Below are 18,329 nucleotides of genomic sequence, written 5' to 3' on the forward strand. Positions count from 1 at the left end.
ACCGCCCTCTCATTAATCTTTCATCGCTTGAATTTATCGTTATTCTATCACGTACATTGAGGTTTCAACCATCACATTATATGGTTCTAAGTTTTTTCTCCTACCTCGTTCCATCTTGTGTGGATGAGCTTTCTACTATGTTTAACACAAGTATGTAAAAATTGTTTCTTTTTTCTGTTTTTTTCTGTTTGCGCTCAATTTGTAACGGGAATTTTCTCATTTGGCTCTTTTTTATTACAGTTTAACGTGGTTTTAACTACTCTTCAGTTTATTATGTCAATTTTACTTCGTTTTTTGTATTTAATTTTTGCGTTGCGTATTTATTGAATTTTGTAATAACATTGATAAAGGCCTGATGACAGGCTGAAACATTTGTTCTTTAATGTATTGTTCAATGGTTATAAATTAATACACGATAACCTTCGCACGAATATCTGGCTGTTGGCTCTTTACGCTCCTATCAAATTTATTGATAATTATTAATATTTACTCTCTATGATATTAAAATATAATTAAAAGTTTCCAACTATTTTAAAAATTTATAAATATGCTTTTATAATTATGTACTCTAATATTTGTGAAAATAAGATACAATTAATATGGAATAAAATCAAAATAAAATATATCTTACTCATTGTAATTTGTTTGAATAAAACGTTGATATCAGTAGGGATTCAATCTTATGAAAAAATTCTAGAGCTGATATGATTATTATATTTTGCATACGCATGCAGTGCTGCTCCTGATTGTAAATTATTTTGCACAATTTATGCTAACTTTTACTAATTTTTCGCCTGCGTTTGTTTCATTCGTTACAATAAGTGACATTTCCTCAAAATTACTTTCATGGCTGTAATCCTCTGTAACAGACGAAACTAACGAGAATGTCTGCGAAATTCAAAAGATTTGATAACCTCAGTTCGAGGCACAAGCGAAGGCGGTTATCGAAAATCCAAGGTCGCCCAAGAAATTTCGAATCTTCACCACACGATGGGTCTAATTTTACATCAGCTAATGTATTACAGAATGAATCATTAGACATTTCGGCATCACATCTTGCTACATCTACGCGTGCAGTCTATCTCCAAAATGACGAGGACCAATCAACTGCAGGTTACAACGTACAAATTTCTGGTAGAGAAATAGAAAACGGTGAAGGTACTGAAGAAGAAGGAGAGGATGAAAGCACTGAAGAAGAAGAAGACAAAGAGGAAGAAGAGTATGAGGGCGAAGACAATGAAGAAATAGAAGACGATAACGAACAATACAATAATACATCGAATTTTTCTGAAGATGAGAATGACAACGAACTACAAAACTTCAATGATTTTAAAAAAAGGATATTAAAAAATGCATTTTTAGCAGTAAATATAAAGCATACGCAGGGAAATTTATTGCTTAAAACATTACGCGAGTTTCCTTTCAACCTAACTTATCTGCCCAAAGATTCAAGAACGTTATTACAAACCCCCACAGTTGTGGCTACTAGACACATCCAACAAATATGTGAGGGAGAATACCTGCATTTAGGATTGAAATGCACGCTTGCAAGAAAATTAAAAAGTCTTCGTGAAGACTTGTGGCCAAAAACTATTGAAATAGATTTCAGCACCGACGGTGCCCGAATTCACAACAGTGGCACTGCTTAATTTTGGCCGATTCAATATAGAATTTTCAATTCAATAGATAAAAGACCCGTGATTGCGGGTGTGTTTAAAGGAAATGTAAAACCAACAAATCCGTTTCCTTTTTTTGAACAATTCATTCAAGAAATCGTGGATATTCGTGTAGAAGGTGGTATCCTTGTACACAATCGACGGCTACCATTGAAAATTCGCTGTTTCATCGCCGATGCACCCGCAAGGGCATTTGCTTTGAATCATTACGGGCACACTTCATCAAATGCATGCTCAAAATGTAAAATTCATGGTTATCGTTGCGAAGAAACGACAGCCTTTCGAGGAACAATGGTATTTCCAGGGATTCGTTATCAGCCAAGAACGGATGATGAATATCATAATATGCTTGATGAAGATCATCATAAGGGCCGAAGTCCATTAGACGCAGTATTAGGACTCGTTACACAAGTCCCTTTTGAACCGATGCATCTCGTGTACTTAGGAATCGTTAAAAAAGTGTTACATACTCACATTTATGGAAAGTACGGACATCGAAAACTGACTAAAAGGAAACTGGACATTTTTGATTCGAGAATGACGTCACTTAATTTATATTGTCCGACCGAATTCAATCGCCGCCCGAATAAGCTGTCTATGCTTAATCATTTTAAAGCCACTGAGTTTAGGCAATTTTTACTTTACTCAGCTCCAACTGTGCTGCAAAATGTTTTTGACGATGAATATTATGAGCATTTCATTTTGTTGCATTGTACAATGCGTCTTCTAAGTTTGGAAAATATCGATAATGATACTTTCGTATATTGCCAAGAAGCTGTTGAAACGTATGTTAACATGTGCGAACATTTGTACGGAGAACAATTTCTGTCATATAATGTACACAGCCTTCTACATGTAGTAGGCGATGTTAAACAATTCGGGCCTCTGGAATCGTTCAGCTTTCAACTACGAAAATAATATGCCTCAATTTCGGAAGTATATTCGCAAACCGCACCTTACACTGCAACAGTTTTATAACAGAATAAGTGAACTGAACAACGTAATCCTTACACCCTTAGATGACAGTGTCCAAGTTCGTGGCTCAAAAAGTCACGCAAAGGGTCCTTTAGTGCAAGAGATTCCCGCCCGATTTTGCCGGCAATTTCATAAATTGCAAATTGAAAAAATTACATTTTCAACCGCCGAACGTGACAACTGCTGTCTGCTAAAAAACCTTCAGATCTGCATAATACAGAACATCATTCAAATGGAAGAAAATACTTTCTTCGTCGTAAAAAAATTTTGTACAAACGTTATGGTATATGATGTTGGAGTGACGTCAGATTTTGCTGGAGTTTACCATTGCTTCAATTTATCAGTTGCAATCGAGGCAATCAATCTAATCGATGTTAAGGGGAAGATGTATAAAATGCCGAAATGGAGTACCCAAGAAGGCCAAGAAGAGTGCATTCTGGAAAACGAATGGATATGTGCATCGCTTATTACACTCCTCGTATCACCTGAATATTGAATCAGAGTAATACAAGACAACAAAATTATATATTTCTGCTAATTATTAAAAAGTACGTACAGCAACAATATTAAAGTAAACGTTTGTCATTTTAATATATAATATACATAAATTTTTTTGTATTACAATTTTGAAAAATAAATACTGACATTTTTAATACGCGCATAAACCACAATATTGCTTTAAACGGAAATATTGAAATGTAATCTTTTGTTTATAAAAGTTACTTTTTTAATAAAAGTTACTAACCTATTTTCATTTTGCAGTTCATCGAAATCGAACAAGAATGGATGAAGGAGAAAAATATCAAAAAAAGAAGAAATATTCTAAAATTTCAGGCAGCGGTAGATTAGTGACACTACCAAAACGGCTTATGACAACATCATCGTCGGATGAAACTTTGAAAAGACAAAAAAAATCTCAAGGTAGCAAATGTATGAAAACAGAATTTGATCGACTTCGACTGATAATGCACGAAAGGAACGACACCGAAAAGAAACAAAAATTGGCTAATACATCGGAGAAAGCCACTATTCCGAGTACGTCGGAAAAAATGAGAAATGCTCCAACACCCACTTGCGTACATTCGTAAGTGTATAAGTGTTAATGCGAATTAAATAATTGTTTCCCTAACTACAAATTCTGTCCAATTGTTTGAATTCAATATTACAACGTATAAAGTAAATTTGAAAATTCTACTTTATAAACCACTATATAATTAATTAGAAGTATTAAATACTTAACGAATATATTGATTACATTTAGTACATATCGTTATTCATGATTTTTGTTTTTCTTTTCAGGCAAGTAGACACTTCTAATAGCGAGACGCAACCATTTGAGCCTCCAGAATTTGTAGCATGTACAAAATCCATAATTGCAACGTCTCCTGTTTCTCCGACCAGTCGGAGAGACACCGCAGGAGAAGAGATGAGATGTACGTGTAAAAACCAAGAAATCCTCGATCAATTAACGTGAGTAAAAATAAATAAATAAATAAATGAAAAAGAAAATAAATAAAGATAAATAAATAAAAAGATAAATAAAAAATGTTCTTTAACATAAATAAATAATCTTAAAAAACATCTTTTTCTGAACAATTTTGGATATATATGTGTTTTTTCCCTATCTTTAATACTTGAAAAGGTATTACGAGTTAAACAATGTTAATAAAGTTTTAATTTCTATTTTTTTTAATTTCTAGAACCCAAAAAAAAAGAACTCAAAAATCGGAAACAATTCAGTAACGCTATTTCATATATTACTATTACATACATAATCATGAAGAAAATAAAAAAGGGGGGACTCAAAATCTTCGATTTCAAATGAAATGCCACATATAAATATATATTAATGTATAATATTTATATTAATACATTCGCAGGAATCTGGAAAACCAAAGCAAGACAATAATTGCTGGCCATGAACAATTAATGAGGCAAATTAAAGAAATGCAGGCTGAGGTACAAATAAGAGGCGAAGTAAATGTTACGAAAACATTTTACGAGCCGCTCGAAGGCTTTCCTCTCAAGACAGTTGAGGAATTTGAAGAAATGGAAAGCGACATCAAAACATAACGAGCGCAAGAAGTTGGTGAGTATTTTGTTTGCATTTTATTTCAGTATTGAAATAGAGATTTATCAGTTACTTGAATATTACCTGTATAGAATTGTAAGATAATATAATAATATATCTTTACTTTATTTCAGTATCATCACTTACGGGTATTAGGAGGGACAAAATTGCGAGAATTCATACATTTCTCCTTGAAGGAAGTAATGACTGATGAATTAGTCTGTAAGTTTACATGGCCCGGTGGGTCAGGCACGGAGAAGTTCAAAGATACAAAAATTCTGAACATTTTATATAGTAAGAAGTTTTGTTGACATATAATATATATACAGTGACTCAAATACATATGTTGTTAAGTACTGTGAGTGATCCATCACGAGGTCATTTTGGTTTAATCTTGAACAACTTTGTGAAATACAGACAACGTTCGTTTTTTTTTTAATAGAAACTGTCATCATTTTTATTGCATATTATACAGCTGTTATTAACTTATTTTCTTCTTTCAGTGGCAGCTCAAAAATGTCTCTTCTTCAGTGGACCCGACAATAAAACTGTATTCAAGGCAGATGTTCAAGAAGTTTTACGCTCTGTAAAACAAAGATTTCGAAAAAAAATAAAAAATGAAGAAAAAAAGAGAGAAAAACAAGAACATGAATCTGACAAATCAGATTATGACGCGTCCAATTATTCATCCGTTGAAACGGAGTACGAAACGGACTCGTAGAAATGCGGAACGGAACTTTTGTATGTCTCAAAAATATATTGTTTCTTTATTAACGGTAATGAAATACATTTATATGTAAGTATATATGTAAGTACATAATATATATAATTAATGTATATGGAAAAAGAAATAATATATACATGTTTGTAATAAAAATGTGTTTGTGTAAGTTTTGAAATGTTGACATTGGAAGAAAAATATCCACAGGTCTCAAACCTGTAGTCTTACTTTTTAGAGAACGGGTTACTCTGCCTGTAACCCAAGGACCAGGTGGTTCTATTGAGTCTTCAGGCTTTAGCGGATATTCATCTTCGGGCTGAGGAAAATGGAGGTTTTTCGGTATTATCCGCAATTATCTCTGTATTCCATCGCAGGGCATAATTGCGTGTCCTGTCTCAAAATTTGTGGAGGATGAAAATTGATTGCACAGAATGATGTGAAATAAAATGTATATTTTCGTGATATAAGCAGTTGTCCTACGTAGATGTGCTATGGAAACCTGGTGTATCGATTTAATACGGCAAGAAGGAATCGTTTCATTTCCTTGTATAATGGGACACTCGGAGTGATATTTTCAATTCCAACCTATTCTATTCTTTTCTGCCAAAGAAAGTTCATAATTTCTAAAAAAGATACGCACATGACTAACTTCTAGATATTTATACGAGTCACGATCAGTCACACATTTCATACTTGCAAATAAACGTATGCAAATAAGCACTTCATACACACTATACATATAATATATACGCCTATTACTATTACAATTTCGATCATACATTTTTGTTACAAGATAAGTCAATTTATGTATGTGTACAATATAAATTCCTTTCTTGGAAATAATAGATATTAAAAAGAATAGTAATTTACTGATTTTAATTCATAATAATATAACTTTGCTTTGTATGAATAATATACCACTTCTATCGAAAATCTACTTAATAATAAACTATGAACAATTGAGACAATTCTAAAGCATAAAAAATAATTAATACATAAATTATTAAGAAAGTTAAGGAGAGATATATATGAAGTATTCATTTGAAATACATATATGAAGTACATTTTGAAAATTATCAAATAATTTTTATAATATAATTGCACAAACATCATGTTAATTATTGGTAAACAATGTATTAAAAAATCCTTATCCATATATCAAAATTTTCGTTATCGCAAATAATAAGTAGCACAATTATATGTGTACTGTTATCCTTCCATGCAACGTTTGTTTCTGATACTTACTCTGCTGGAAAAAAATTAATATAAACATATTGTTTACAATAACTTTATTCTAACTTTCTATGAATAAATACGGTATATAAATTAATTTTGTAATTTGCATTTGTAAATTATATTCGTCTATTGCATTTTGTCTAGTACAAAATTATTTTAAATCTTGGTTACTTTGTATATTGTCTTACAGAATTTCTTTCTTGCCAGAGTAATTGTAATATTAAAAATTATTTCATTAAAGATAAATCGCTTATTCATTACTCAATTGAGACTCATTTTGCTCGCACGCATGGGGGTACATTTCACTCGCACGCGTGAGCCCGCACGCGTGCGAGACATATGATCCTCAAATGAGGACGCATCTGTCTAGTGATATGAAGTCACGCCGTGCGAAATAATCCGCATGGCGTGCACACACCGTGAGATCATGGTGCAGGCATTTTGTTATCTGGGTAATGCCGTACTACGAAAATACCCAAATAGCACAAATACATCCTATGTACGTACATCGGACATCCATGCCGGACATTGTGTACGTACATCGCACGTCCACATTGAGTAAAGTGGACGTACAAGAAACGTCCATTGTATGTCCATTTGCAACTCCAATGGACATCCATAAAACATCCTTTTCTAACCATTAATGGACTAATTATGGACTAATTATGGATTTCAAAAGGACAAATTACGAATATCTAATGGATGAATTTTGGCTCTTAAATGAACGAGTTATGGATCCAAATGTACCAATTTTGGATCTTTTATGGATAAAATTTGCCCATTTAATGGACATACTACGGATCATTATTATGCGTGTATAATTCATAAATTAATTAAATAATTAATAATAATTGATAATTTTGTAGAAAGCTGAAAAAATATTTTTATTTTTGATTTATATATTATTATATATGTATATGTTTGACATATCACATATTGTCTGACATCACAGTTTGACAAATCACATTTTTTTCTAGAGTACTTATTTATACTTAAATATATACTTATTATCATATATTTTTACTATATAAACAAAATAAATGCGAATTGAATAACTGTAAACTAAACATTCTAAATAAAATAAACTTTATAAAATAAACTCATAAATAAAAACTAAATTAAAAAATTAAAGAATCAAGAGACACGGTCGTGTCTCGTGCCAAGTTCACGCGTCACGCGGAACGCGCAAGAGACCGACCGTGTATATTAACGCGAACACATGAGCTGACAGGATAAAATTAATCATCAATATTCTCGTCTCTGACGAGATTCTCTTCAATATTTTCTCCGTGGTTAATTTTATTATTATTGCTGCGTTCTTTTGCCCTCCTTAGCCATTTTTTAATTGCTTCTTTTCGCAATCTTTGTTAGTCGCATTTGAAATACTTTTCTTAGCAGAACCTGTAATATATATAAAGACATGTTAAAAAAGAAAATTATATAAATTGTATATATTCTTATAAAATAAAATACACGTTAGTTATAACATATAGACATTAATTTTTATTTTTATATTTATATATACTTATTTATTAAATACATATTATTTATTTTATATTTGTTATATATATATAATTATTATCGAATCAATTATTGTAATTGACTTTTTTGATCACTTTATGTGATGATGTGTGGTTTAACATTAAAAAAAAAGTTAAATAAAAGATAATCTAATAACCTATTTACCAATTATCAAATCCGCTAATTTTAATTTGTTGAATATTTTTTTGGCACGTCTCCCTAACCAGCTATAGGTTGCTGCAAGATTATTTGTTATCAGCATTTGCAAAGCTCTTTGTATAAAATTATATATGGAACTCCCACCAATTTTTGAAAGTTTATTCATCTGTAAATCAAAATAAAAATAATATTACAAAATTAAACTTGATATGTAACTTGATTATTTCACTAACTAATAAAACACATTTAAAATATTGTACATATTATATTACTACAAAGTATATTAAAAAGTATATATGTAATAACATATATTTGAGAATAATATGTATGAGATAATATTTATAAGATAAAGAAGATTACCGCAGCATTAAAATTTTTCTCTGTATTTAGATATCCATCAACGCGAGTTAAGTCTTCTTTATCTTATAAATAACATCTCATACATATTATTCTCAAATATATGTTATTACATATATACTTTTTAATATACTTTGTAGTAATATATGTGTACAATATTTTAAATGTGTTTTATTAGTTAGTGAAATAATCAAGTTACATATCAAGTTTAATTTTGTAATATTATTTTTATTTTGATTTACAGATGAATGAATTTTCAAAAATTGGTGGGAGTTCCATATATAATTTTATACAAAGAGCTTTGCAAATGCTGATAACAAATAATCTTGCAGCAACCTATAGCTGGTTAGGAAGACGTGCCAAAAAAATATTCAACAAATTAAAATTAGCGGATTTGATAATTGGTAAATAGGTTATTAGATTATCTTTTATTTAACTTTTTTTTTAATGTTAAACCACACATCATCACATAAAGTGATCAAAAAAGTCAAAAAGTGTTATTTATAAGATAAAGAAGATTACCGCAGCATTAAAATTTTTCTCTGTATTTAGATATCCATCAACGCGAGTTAAGTCTTCTTCAGTTTGGACAGGAAAATCAAAAATTGTCAAAAATGAGGTTGTTTCCTGCACTTGATTGACCTTATTATTCGTAACAAGGTGATTAATAGATGTGGTTAATTCTTGGAGAGCATCCGTGTGTATTGCCACATGTTTGCTTTTAATATATTTTGTTGGCGAATGATTTCTTTGAAATATTTTTCTGTAAAAATTAAGTTATACACATAACATTTATCAATCACTTTTCGGACACGTATGTATTTTCGATAATAAATTATTTTATCAAATAATATGCTTGAGAATAAGTTTATCTAAAATAAATTAAAGAGTTTTGTTATACGTCATCGCTAATTAATCATCAATTAAAGATAACATGTATGGGTTTTAACACAATAAAAAATATAAGGAATAAGAACAGAGAATAGCATAGGAAAGAAAGAGAGAGAAGTTAGAAAGAAATAGCTTCTCTCTCTTTCTTTCCTATGTTATTTCCTGGTCTTTATATGTTTCATTATGTTAGTGCCCTATTAGCGCTCAAGTTATTAAATATATACCACAATGTTTTAAATGCACTAGACATTTGCATTCACCAGTGAATGATTGATCGGTGCCGTTCAAATCTTCTTTATCTTTAAGATCTATAAAAAAGTATATTATAAGTATAATATATATTTTTACATATGGAAAAAGTATATATCACATAAAAAGTATATTATATAGTCAGTATTCAAAACGCACTTATAAAGATCTTAACGCGTTGTTAAAAGAATTTGTATTGTGTAAAACAAATTCTTCTAATGGATAATAACGCGCTAACATTTTTAAGCGCGTTTCTGAATGCTGACCTATGTATATCTTTACATTTTGAAAAAAGTTATCAATAATTTTGTATTATGAAAAATAATTTACCATATAATGTTGAGAGATTTCTTGAAAGTTCCTTTGAAGTACTTGGCGATGTATTAATGTTATCAATATTAGTTTTATCAGTGCTCTTTTTTTTCATTGTTTTTATACTGACTTCTGAAAGAAAACAATTAAGGGTTAAACAATTTAAAAGTGTATTTTAAATTCGTAAATTGTTCGCTGTTTTATTTTATTTATAAGATGGTAAAACTTTCTATAAAATGTATCAAATACATAAATGCATACAAACCATTCGTTAAATGTGGAGGACTCGGTAATTTAGACAAATTTTTATTATTGGACTTAGACAAATTGTTATAATTATTGTTATCGTCTGATGACGATGAATTATTCTCCTCAAATGCAGATCCATAGGTTTTTCTTATTACTTTCCTTTTTTTAGTACTGGGTGACCAACTGGACACGTCAGAATGTACATCAAAAAAATTTTGAGCTTTGCTACATTTTTCTGTTGCCTTCGAAAAATTGGCTAAAACAAAATAAACGACATAATATTACAGGATATACAATAACAAATGGATTTTCAATTAGTTTACTAAGAAAACATAATATGTAATATATTCACCGAAAGTTCCATTTCGTATAATCCGAATAGGATATGATGGCCAACAAGTATTTGGTTTCTCATGATTTTTAATTGCAGCAGTTAATTTTTCAAAAGTAAATGACGGCCAGTAACACTTGTTATCAATTATCCAAGTAGATGGAACTGCTCTTCCACAGTATCTTCGTCCGTAAAAATTACAATTGTCCATGTTTTAGTCATCTTTTTCTGCAAATTATCAAAAATTTGTGTACGCAGTATTATATATATATTCTACACCACATTAATAAATATTATGAATATCTATATGAAGTCGAACCGTTAACGAATGAAGAGAAAGACTTTTTTATTCCCGAAAAATATATATTCTGAACGAAGTAATTATTTTAACAAGTTTATATGCGAAAGCACTTGTTTCGGTTCTGTGCATATCATTAATTTTAATTATGAAATAAAATCGACATTATTTAAATTATTTTTAATTAAAATTTTTTAATATGTAAAAATAAAATTATTATAATCCAATTATAGAGAATGAAGTAAAGGAAAAATAACAAATTTATCATTAAACTCTAATCTGACACATTTATGCGATATTTCACTTATATTCCAACTTCGAAGATCGTTAGCAACGTTTTCTACTAAATATATACCTAAATCAGAAGATTTACATGGCTCAGAATAAAAATCTTCTCTTGATTCATATTTATTTCCAATTATAACTATATTTTCATTGTTATTGGCAATATTTTTAATTAAAATAATGTCACCATTCTTTAAAGTACAACAATTATCTGGTTTTTTTATTTTTAAAGTAAAATTAGAAAATACTACTTTTTCCCACTGACTGGTATACAAAAATTGATCTAAAGGACCATTATCCATGTTTATTTAATAATTCAAATTTATCAAAATTATTTTCTTTACTTAATTCCACAAAATTTTCTTCATAAATACGATTAACTATTTGTTGTAATGGTTTATCTTTTTTACGAATATATCCTTTCATCTTTTGCATGTAATTTTCAAAGGGATAGGCACTGTATTTTTGCAAAATTCCAAAGTTTTTTACATCATCATATACATGTAATAAGTTATGAATATTAATTGAACAATTGGCTTTGCCATACAAAATACTAAAAGTTTTTATAAAATAATTAAAAAGAGAACGAGCATAATCTAAATATTGAACATGATAAGATGATAAAATAGTGACAGCGATATTCAAGCACATGAAATTGAGATAATTATTACGATTAAGTTCAGATTTTAAAACAACAGGTCCTGTGTATAATAAAAATTGTCTGAATTCTGTCGCCTTCCACCTTTTACTTTCCTGTAATGCTCTTGGTTTACGATTAAATTCTAATGGAATATTTTTAATTTGATTTATTAGCAAATGAGAAATTTGTGAAATTTCTAGATAAGATAATTTTGTGGATGGTTTACCATTACACCACATATTCACTACTAAAGTTTTTGTAACGCCCAGATCAATTTAATGCATCGGCTCTACAGGAAAATCACTAATCATATTCAAATCTTTAATTAATGTAAGATCTGACGTTTTTGACTTTACATGATGATCTTCTTGAAATTTTGATCTAAAATCGAAGTCTGTTCTATCACGCAATTTCCTTAAACTTGAGAAAGAAACTCTACCTTTCATATAATTCCCTTCTATAACACATTTTGTACATGCATAGTAACCGCAATGACCTTTTGTAAATTTAATAAATGCTTTAGCAGGCGTATCACAAATAAAACCTTTAATTTTAAAGGGATAATTAGATCCATTTATTATAATACCATGCGTTGATAAATCGATAGCTTCAGCAATAAAATCCTTTAAAAATACATTTGCATCATCTGGCTTTTTTTCCCCGTGATATATGCCTACAATACCTACATTATTATGATTTTCAACTAAACTACATAATATTGGCCACAACTGTTGATTTGAACTTTTAAAAAGTGGCAAACCATCAATATTTATATAAACTTCTGTTTGTTGTAAATTTTTAAACGTTACGACTGAAGAAAGTTTTTGAACGCAATTATTTAAACCAAAATGATAATAATGTCCTGGTTCAACAATTTTCAATGTTGTTTTTCTAGGAGTTTTCATTAATACGCGAGCATTCGAAGGTAAATCAGTATGAATTGGCTTTAAAATAGCTAATAATTCATTAAGTGCGACATGAGTAATTTTATTTTTCCAAGACCAAGTAGCAAGTTGTGATTCTAACGAACATTTATTAACTGTATTGAAATTTTCATAATTATTAATTGATTTATTATTATTTAAACATTTTTCATTAATCAAATCATTCAAATCATTATCATTAATCAAATCATCATTGTATGTGTCATTATTTGAATCAAAACTTTCTAATATATTATTGTTATCAAATTCATTGTTATTGAAATTATTATAATCTAATTCAATGCAATTTAACTGTTTATTAATATTCACATCATTATTTCTATTTAAACACTGATCAAAATCTTGATTAGATTTAATTGAATTTATCAACGCATCTGTATTAGCTTTTGCTCGCCTATAATACTTACTTGAAATTTTAGGCATACTCACTTATTTTTTATTTTATTTTATAATTTTCCAGTTATATAACAACTGCTACCTCCTGCTATCTCCTTTCTTCTAATTTTTTTGCTTCAGCTAATCTTTCTTCAGTGTAATCTTATTGACCTGTAATTCTGCGTAATTCTTTCGAGAACTATATAACATAAAAAATGTCTTAATTTCTAGAATTAAAAACACTTATTCTAAAGAATGTAGAAAATAAGAATGTGTTCATGATGCATATATTTTAATCAATGCACTAAGTCAAATACATATATATAATTCAGATGTTACAATATATGCAGAAACCTGAAATATACATTATGCATGCCTATATATTATTCATTTTTCTAGCTTATCGTATAGTTACTAATAAAAAATATTATCTAAAAATAATTTCAAAAATGTAGCAGAGTGTTTATCTTTTATGTGAACATATATTTAATTCAGCGTAACTAATATTTATATTAAAGTAAAACCACAAAACAATGTCTGTAACAAATAAATACATATATTATTTTTATTATAAAATTAAATTAAATTTTTAAAGGAAATTATATGAAATTAAATTTTTAAAGAAAATTATATAATTGTGATATGTAAATAAATAAATTGTATCATGTATATATAATATATAAAAATATAAAATACTAAACTTTTAGGTTATAAAAATACTATATCTGCCAAAATAATTTACTATAATAATAAATATACAACAAATATAAACTACATATATATACTTACCTTTTTAATTAATAACTGGTCCGTCTTACAAAACAATTTGTATATTTTTGGAATATCGATCTCAATGATTATGATCCACTAGTATCCACAAGCGTTCACTTTCAGGAAATGGCGGTAAATCGAGGCGGAATAAGCATAGAAATATATAGATACCAGAGATTTAAGGCGCGAACACACAAAATCGTAGCGGCAGCACCCAACCAAATGCCACATATATGTGCTGCGCAGTGTGTTTTACGGAACACCGCGCATATATGTACGCGATCGCATTTGTGGTTGTGTATTTGATTGCACACAAATTGCACATAAATAATGTCTCATAAAATACTTAAAATTGTACATAATAGATAAACATGACGATAAAAAATTTGAAAATTATCGCGCCGTTTTTTTTAGGATAAGAAATAATGGATAACTAATAAAACAAATCCATTACAAACGTACATTGAACGTACAGTATTTAACTTATATTAGTCATATATAAAATAAAATTCCAATGGACGTCCAGTGGACATCCATTATTATTAACCATTATATATCCTGGAATGGACGTACATTGGACGACCATTTTATGTCCATGGATGTATGGCTATAAAATGAACGTAAAATGGACATCCATAAGGCGTACGGTGCTATTTGGGTATGTTGTTTAAGTATGGGTATATACTTGTACTTAAATGCATACAAGTATAAATAACGGACACCAATGCAATTAAACTATAAAATACTTTTTTTATTTTAATTGAAACACAATATTTAAATAGAATTTAAATTTTTTATTATGAAACGCATTACACATTTTTCTCCTGTTTTTTTAGGCGATCTGTCGCTCGCCGGAACCAATCAATTATTGTTGTTTCGATCGCACGATCGTCGATCTTTTTGTATCGGTGTTTCACAGCCTCTGTAAAAGGAATAGTGACTATATTACAATTACGTACAATTATGTACCCGGGCATAATAATATTGCACGTTATACATTATATATATATTTTTTTTTATTTTATAAATATATTTAATAATCATATATACATATATTTTGTAATTGCATGTAAATTAAATTATGATTAGTCAAAAATTAATTCTGATTATAAAAAATAAAAAATTTAAAAAAATCTGAATTTTTATTTATTTTATTTAATTTAATTTTTATAAATTTCACTTACATCTATTTGTTAAAATGTATTAATTTTTGATTGTTTATTTAAAAAAAACAAATTGTTAATAAATTCAACATTTTTGTATAATGCATTTAATTTGTACGGAATGAATTGTAAAGTATTGTAAAATATTAATAAATTATTACTAAAAATGTTTTTTACAATAAATTTTCATGTATTTAAATAAAATATATGATATATTTATTACTTAATTAAAAATGTACAGTTTATTTTTAAATTATAATGTAATCAATGTAATTTGTTATTATTTTAATTTATTTAATTATTTACTATTTACAAAACTTTAATTTATTTGAATAAATTATATTATATTTTTATTACATGATTTAAAACGTACAATTTATTTTTTATTGACATATTTTTAATAAATCTAATTAAAAATCGATTTAATTTTTATAAAAATAATTTCTATTTCTTCAATTTTCTTAAATAAAATATATAATATTTAAATAGCTGATTTTTAAACCTCAATAAAACATAAATAAAAGTTCTTATATAATTAATTAAATTCAGTTTATTTTTATATAATTAATTTCAATTTATTTAAATAAAATTTATGACATTTATAATTGATTATTATTGTTATGTATTTAATTTTTATTAAAATAAATTTGCAATTTTTAAGTAATCCAATTTTTGTATTTTTAATTGATTATTTTAAAATGTTAAAAATATTATATTAAAAATTTTTTGTATTATTAAATTTTTTTATTTTTAACTTTTTATTAAGTATATATATATATATTAAATATTTTTATTATATATGATTATATATATGTATAATACACTAATAATATAATATAGTATATATAATATAAATATGTGTAAGTTTGTACGAATTACATTATTCTCTGGGAACGGATGTCTTTTGAGACATTATTATGGACGTCTTTGGGTCATACCACAGATGTCCTCGGGCCATACCACAGACATCCTGGGGACATTTTATGGATGTTCCCAGGACATCTTCAAAACATCTTATCTCTCATAAAGATGTAGACAATATTTTGGAACGTCCATAAAACGTTCTCTGGACGTCCTTTCGACGTCCAAAAACTGACGTCATAAAATGAACATCTGAGGACATATGTGGTACGTCCCGAAGACGTCCATGTGTTGTGTGGGTAATGCTGATATGCATTTGATCTTTCAGTGATCTTGAAAACTTCTATTAAGTTAACTCTAAAATTTTAAATGAAACACTCTATTTTTGATTCCAGAATCTAATAACTGGTGTCAAGAGCTTTCCGAAACACTATAATAAAACATTTTTTCATGGAGTATTTTTCAAGTTATCATTATCCCTTATTTAACATATTTTGATATAAAATATAAAATATCTTGTAAAATATTTATTTTTCGATAATCTTACCCTAATACTTTTATGCACAGAATAATAAAACGAATTAATTGATGTAAAGCAAATGCTTAGTTGTTTTTAACACAAAATGTGTAATTTATAATGTACTTTTTGTTAAAAGTAACCATGTATTATCTTCATGATAACTTGAAAAATACTCAATGAAAAAATATTTTATTATAGTAATTTGGAAAGTTCTTGACACCAGCTATTAGATTAAAGATTGAGTATTTGACCAATCAGAAAGAAGCAAACAAATATTGCTTCTTATTGATTGACTAAATTCTCAATCTTTAATCTCAATCTTCAATGCGTCGTCTGTAGCGGATTTTAGTTGACTGCGATGATGTGTCTTGTTTTTGTTACCCGAGCAACATAACAACAATTGCATCATCCTTAAGAGAGTCCTCGAACCACGTCATTGTTCTTTGCATATTATTCGTGTTATTAATACATATTAATTAATTGATTAATATATTACAATTAATTTAAATTATTGGTCAATTTCTTATAACTTGCAACTTAATTACGATTCTATTGTAGACCAGGTATTATAATGAAAAGCTCAATGGCGCGCGCGAAGCGCGCGCTTATAATGTTCTAGTATAATAAAAAATAAAAAAAAAAAATTTTTAATTAATTATTTGTATTGAATTGATTAAAAAGTTTCTTCGAATTTGTCAATAAAAATAAATGTAAAAATTATTTTTTAATTATTTTTAAATAATTTTAAATATTAAAAAGTTACTTTGATAATTGTTTATGAAAAAAATTACAATATAAATGTAGTAAATGTTTGATATACTTGTTGTAGTACTGTATATATATGCTATTTAATAAATTAATCGCAACCTTTTAGAATTGTAAAAGAACTGTTTTTTTTGCTATTGCGTTTCTACATTTCTTTCGTTGATTATACGGTAATATTTTTAACTTTACGTCCGCGTTTGCAAAATCAACAGTTTAAATGTATGTTAATAGCGCGTTTATTTTTACAGTATAGGAACATTACACTTGCTTGAAGAATATGTCAAAAAAATATATTTGCATCAAACTTTTCAAAAATACAAATTATATACTATTAATTTAAATTTAATAATTAAATTCTGCAAATAAAAACAATTCACAAGCACTATGTGCCAAGCTTTATTAAGAAATTTAACTCAAACATTATTATGCAGAATTTATAAAACAAGAATCAGCGAATAAGTATACGGTCTTTACCTTTTACTTTTGAAGATATTTTTAATTAATTTTTTTCGAGTTTTTAGGAAGATAGAAATTTTGTCTGGAAACAATCAGAGCCTTATATATTTTTTGAAAAATATTTCTGGAATCCAGGTGGAAAATCTAGCTAGAGCCTATAAAGTTTGAGACATCTAAATCAGACAGGCTATCGCTAAATCCTGGTCGGCCCAAGATTACGCCCGGAACTTGTTCAGAAAAATTATCTGGACTCTAGCTGGGACCTATAATTTTCTTAAATATTTGCTTGGTTTGTACCATAATTATTTCTATAATCCAGTCTGGTACAGGCTTGAATCTAAAATTTTTCCTTATCAATGGTTATATTACTAAGGCACTATGAACGTGAGTATTCTCACGTCTGCGCCATTTTTGGCCCATTCCCCCACTCCTTGCCCTCTCGCCCATTTACCACTGATTGTGAGCTAAGAAGTTTATCTTACTTCTTAGCTCAGCGGTAAATG

At 28.2% G+C, this 18,329-nt stretch overlaps 2 protein-coding genes across 6 annotated transcripts; one reads left to right on the plus strand and one right to left on the minus strand.

Annotated features, from left to right (window-relative positions):
- Positions 1–49: 49 nt before the first annotated feature.
- Positions 50–6,814, plus strand: LOC136998647 (uncharacterized). 4 transcript variants are annotated; one of them, XR_010889241.1, is made up of 7 exons: positions 50–150; positions 241–3,199; positions 3,414–3,735; positions 3,951–4,121; positions 4,532–4,740; positions 4,857–5,016; positions 5,226–6,814. XR_010889241.1 is itself a non-coding variant. In XM_067351705.1 (6 exons), exons 2-4 carry the CDS (start codon positions 3,434–3,436, stop codon positions 4,722–4,724), a joined length of 666 nt encoding a protein of 221 aa, XP_067207806.1. In that variant the 5' UTR covers positions 1,579–3,199; positions 3,414–3,433; the 3' UTR covers positions 4,725–4,740; positions 4,857–5,016; positions 5,226–6,814. The 4 variants fall into 4 exon arrangements, 2 of the variants coding, with proteins under 2 accessions (XP_067207806.1, XP_067207808.1); XR_010889242.1 differs by lacking the exon at positions 50–150 and having other exon boundaries at positions 1,579–3,199; positions 5,226–5,518; positions 5,679–6,814; XM_067351705.1 differs by lacking the exon at positions 50–150 and having other exon boundaries at positions 1,579–3,199.
- A 1,980-nt stretch (positions 6,815–8,794) lies between these two features.
- LOC136998643 (uncharacterized) lies at positions 8,795–17,076 on the minus strand. 2 transcript variants are annotated; one of them, XM_067351690.1, is made up of 7 exons: positions 14,080–17,076; positions 13,345–13,489; positions 10,770–10,976; positions 10,434–10,673; positions 10,187–10,300; positions 9,832–9,915; positions 8,796–9,479 (listed from the first exon to the last, which is right to left on the minus strand). In XM_067351690.1, the coding sequence occupies exons 3-7, from the start codon at positions 10,957–10,959 to the stop codon at positions 9,394–9,396; spliced, it is 714 nt and encodes a 237-aa protein (XP_067207791.1). In that variant the 5' UTR covers positions 10,960–10,976; positions 13,345–13,489; positions 14,080–17,076; the 3' UTR covers positions 8,796–9,393. The 2 variants fall into 2 exon arrangements, with proteins under 2 accessions (XP_067207788.1, XP_067207791.1); XM_067351687.1 differs by having other exon boundaries at positions 8,795–9,479; positions 10,770–13,489.
- Between the last annotated feature and the right edge of the window lie 1,253 nt (positions 17,077–18,329).

Source organism: Linepithema humile, chromosome 1 (assembly GCF_040581485.1).
Source record: "Linepithema humile isolate Giens D197 chromosome 1, Lhum_UNIL_v1.0, whole genome shotgun sequence".
Classification (NCBI taxonomy): Eukaryota; Metazoa; Arthropoda; class Insecta; order Hymenoptera; family Formicidae; genus Linepithema; species Linepithema humile.

What these genes read in the sequence shown, in the direction of transcription:
- LOC136998647 (XM_067351705.1), top strand. Translation starts at nt 3,434, where the DNA reads ATGGATGAAGGAGAAAAATATCAAAAAAAGAAGAAATATTCTAAAATT. An exon ending in ACACCCACTTGCGTACATTC is followed by an intron (nt 3,736 to 3,950) that starts GTAAGTGTATAA and finishes TTTTCTTTTCAG; the next exon opens with GCAAGTAGACACTTCTAATA. An exon ending in GAAATCCTCGATCAATTAAC is followed by an intron (nt 4,122 to 4,531) that starts GTGAGTAAAAAT and finishes ATACATTCGCAG; the next exon opens with GAATCTGGAAAACCAAAGCA.
- LOC136998643 (XM_067351687.1), bottom strand. Translation starts at nt 10,959, where the DNA reads ATGGACAATTGTAATTTTTACGGACGAAGATACTGTGGAAGAGCAGTT. An exon ending in AAATCTCTCAACATTATATG is followed by an intron (nt 9,916 to 10,186) that starts GTAAATTATTTT and finishes ACTTTTTTATAG; the next exon opens with ATCTTAAAGATAAAGAAGAT. An exon ending in AGTGCATTTAAAACATTGTG is followed by an intron (nt 9,480 to 9,831) that starts GTATATATTTAA and finishes TAATTTTTACAG; the next exon opens with AAAAATATTTCAAAGAAATC.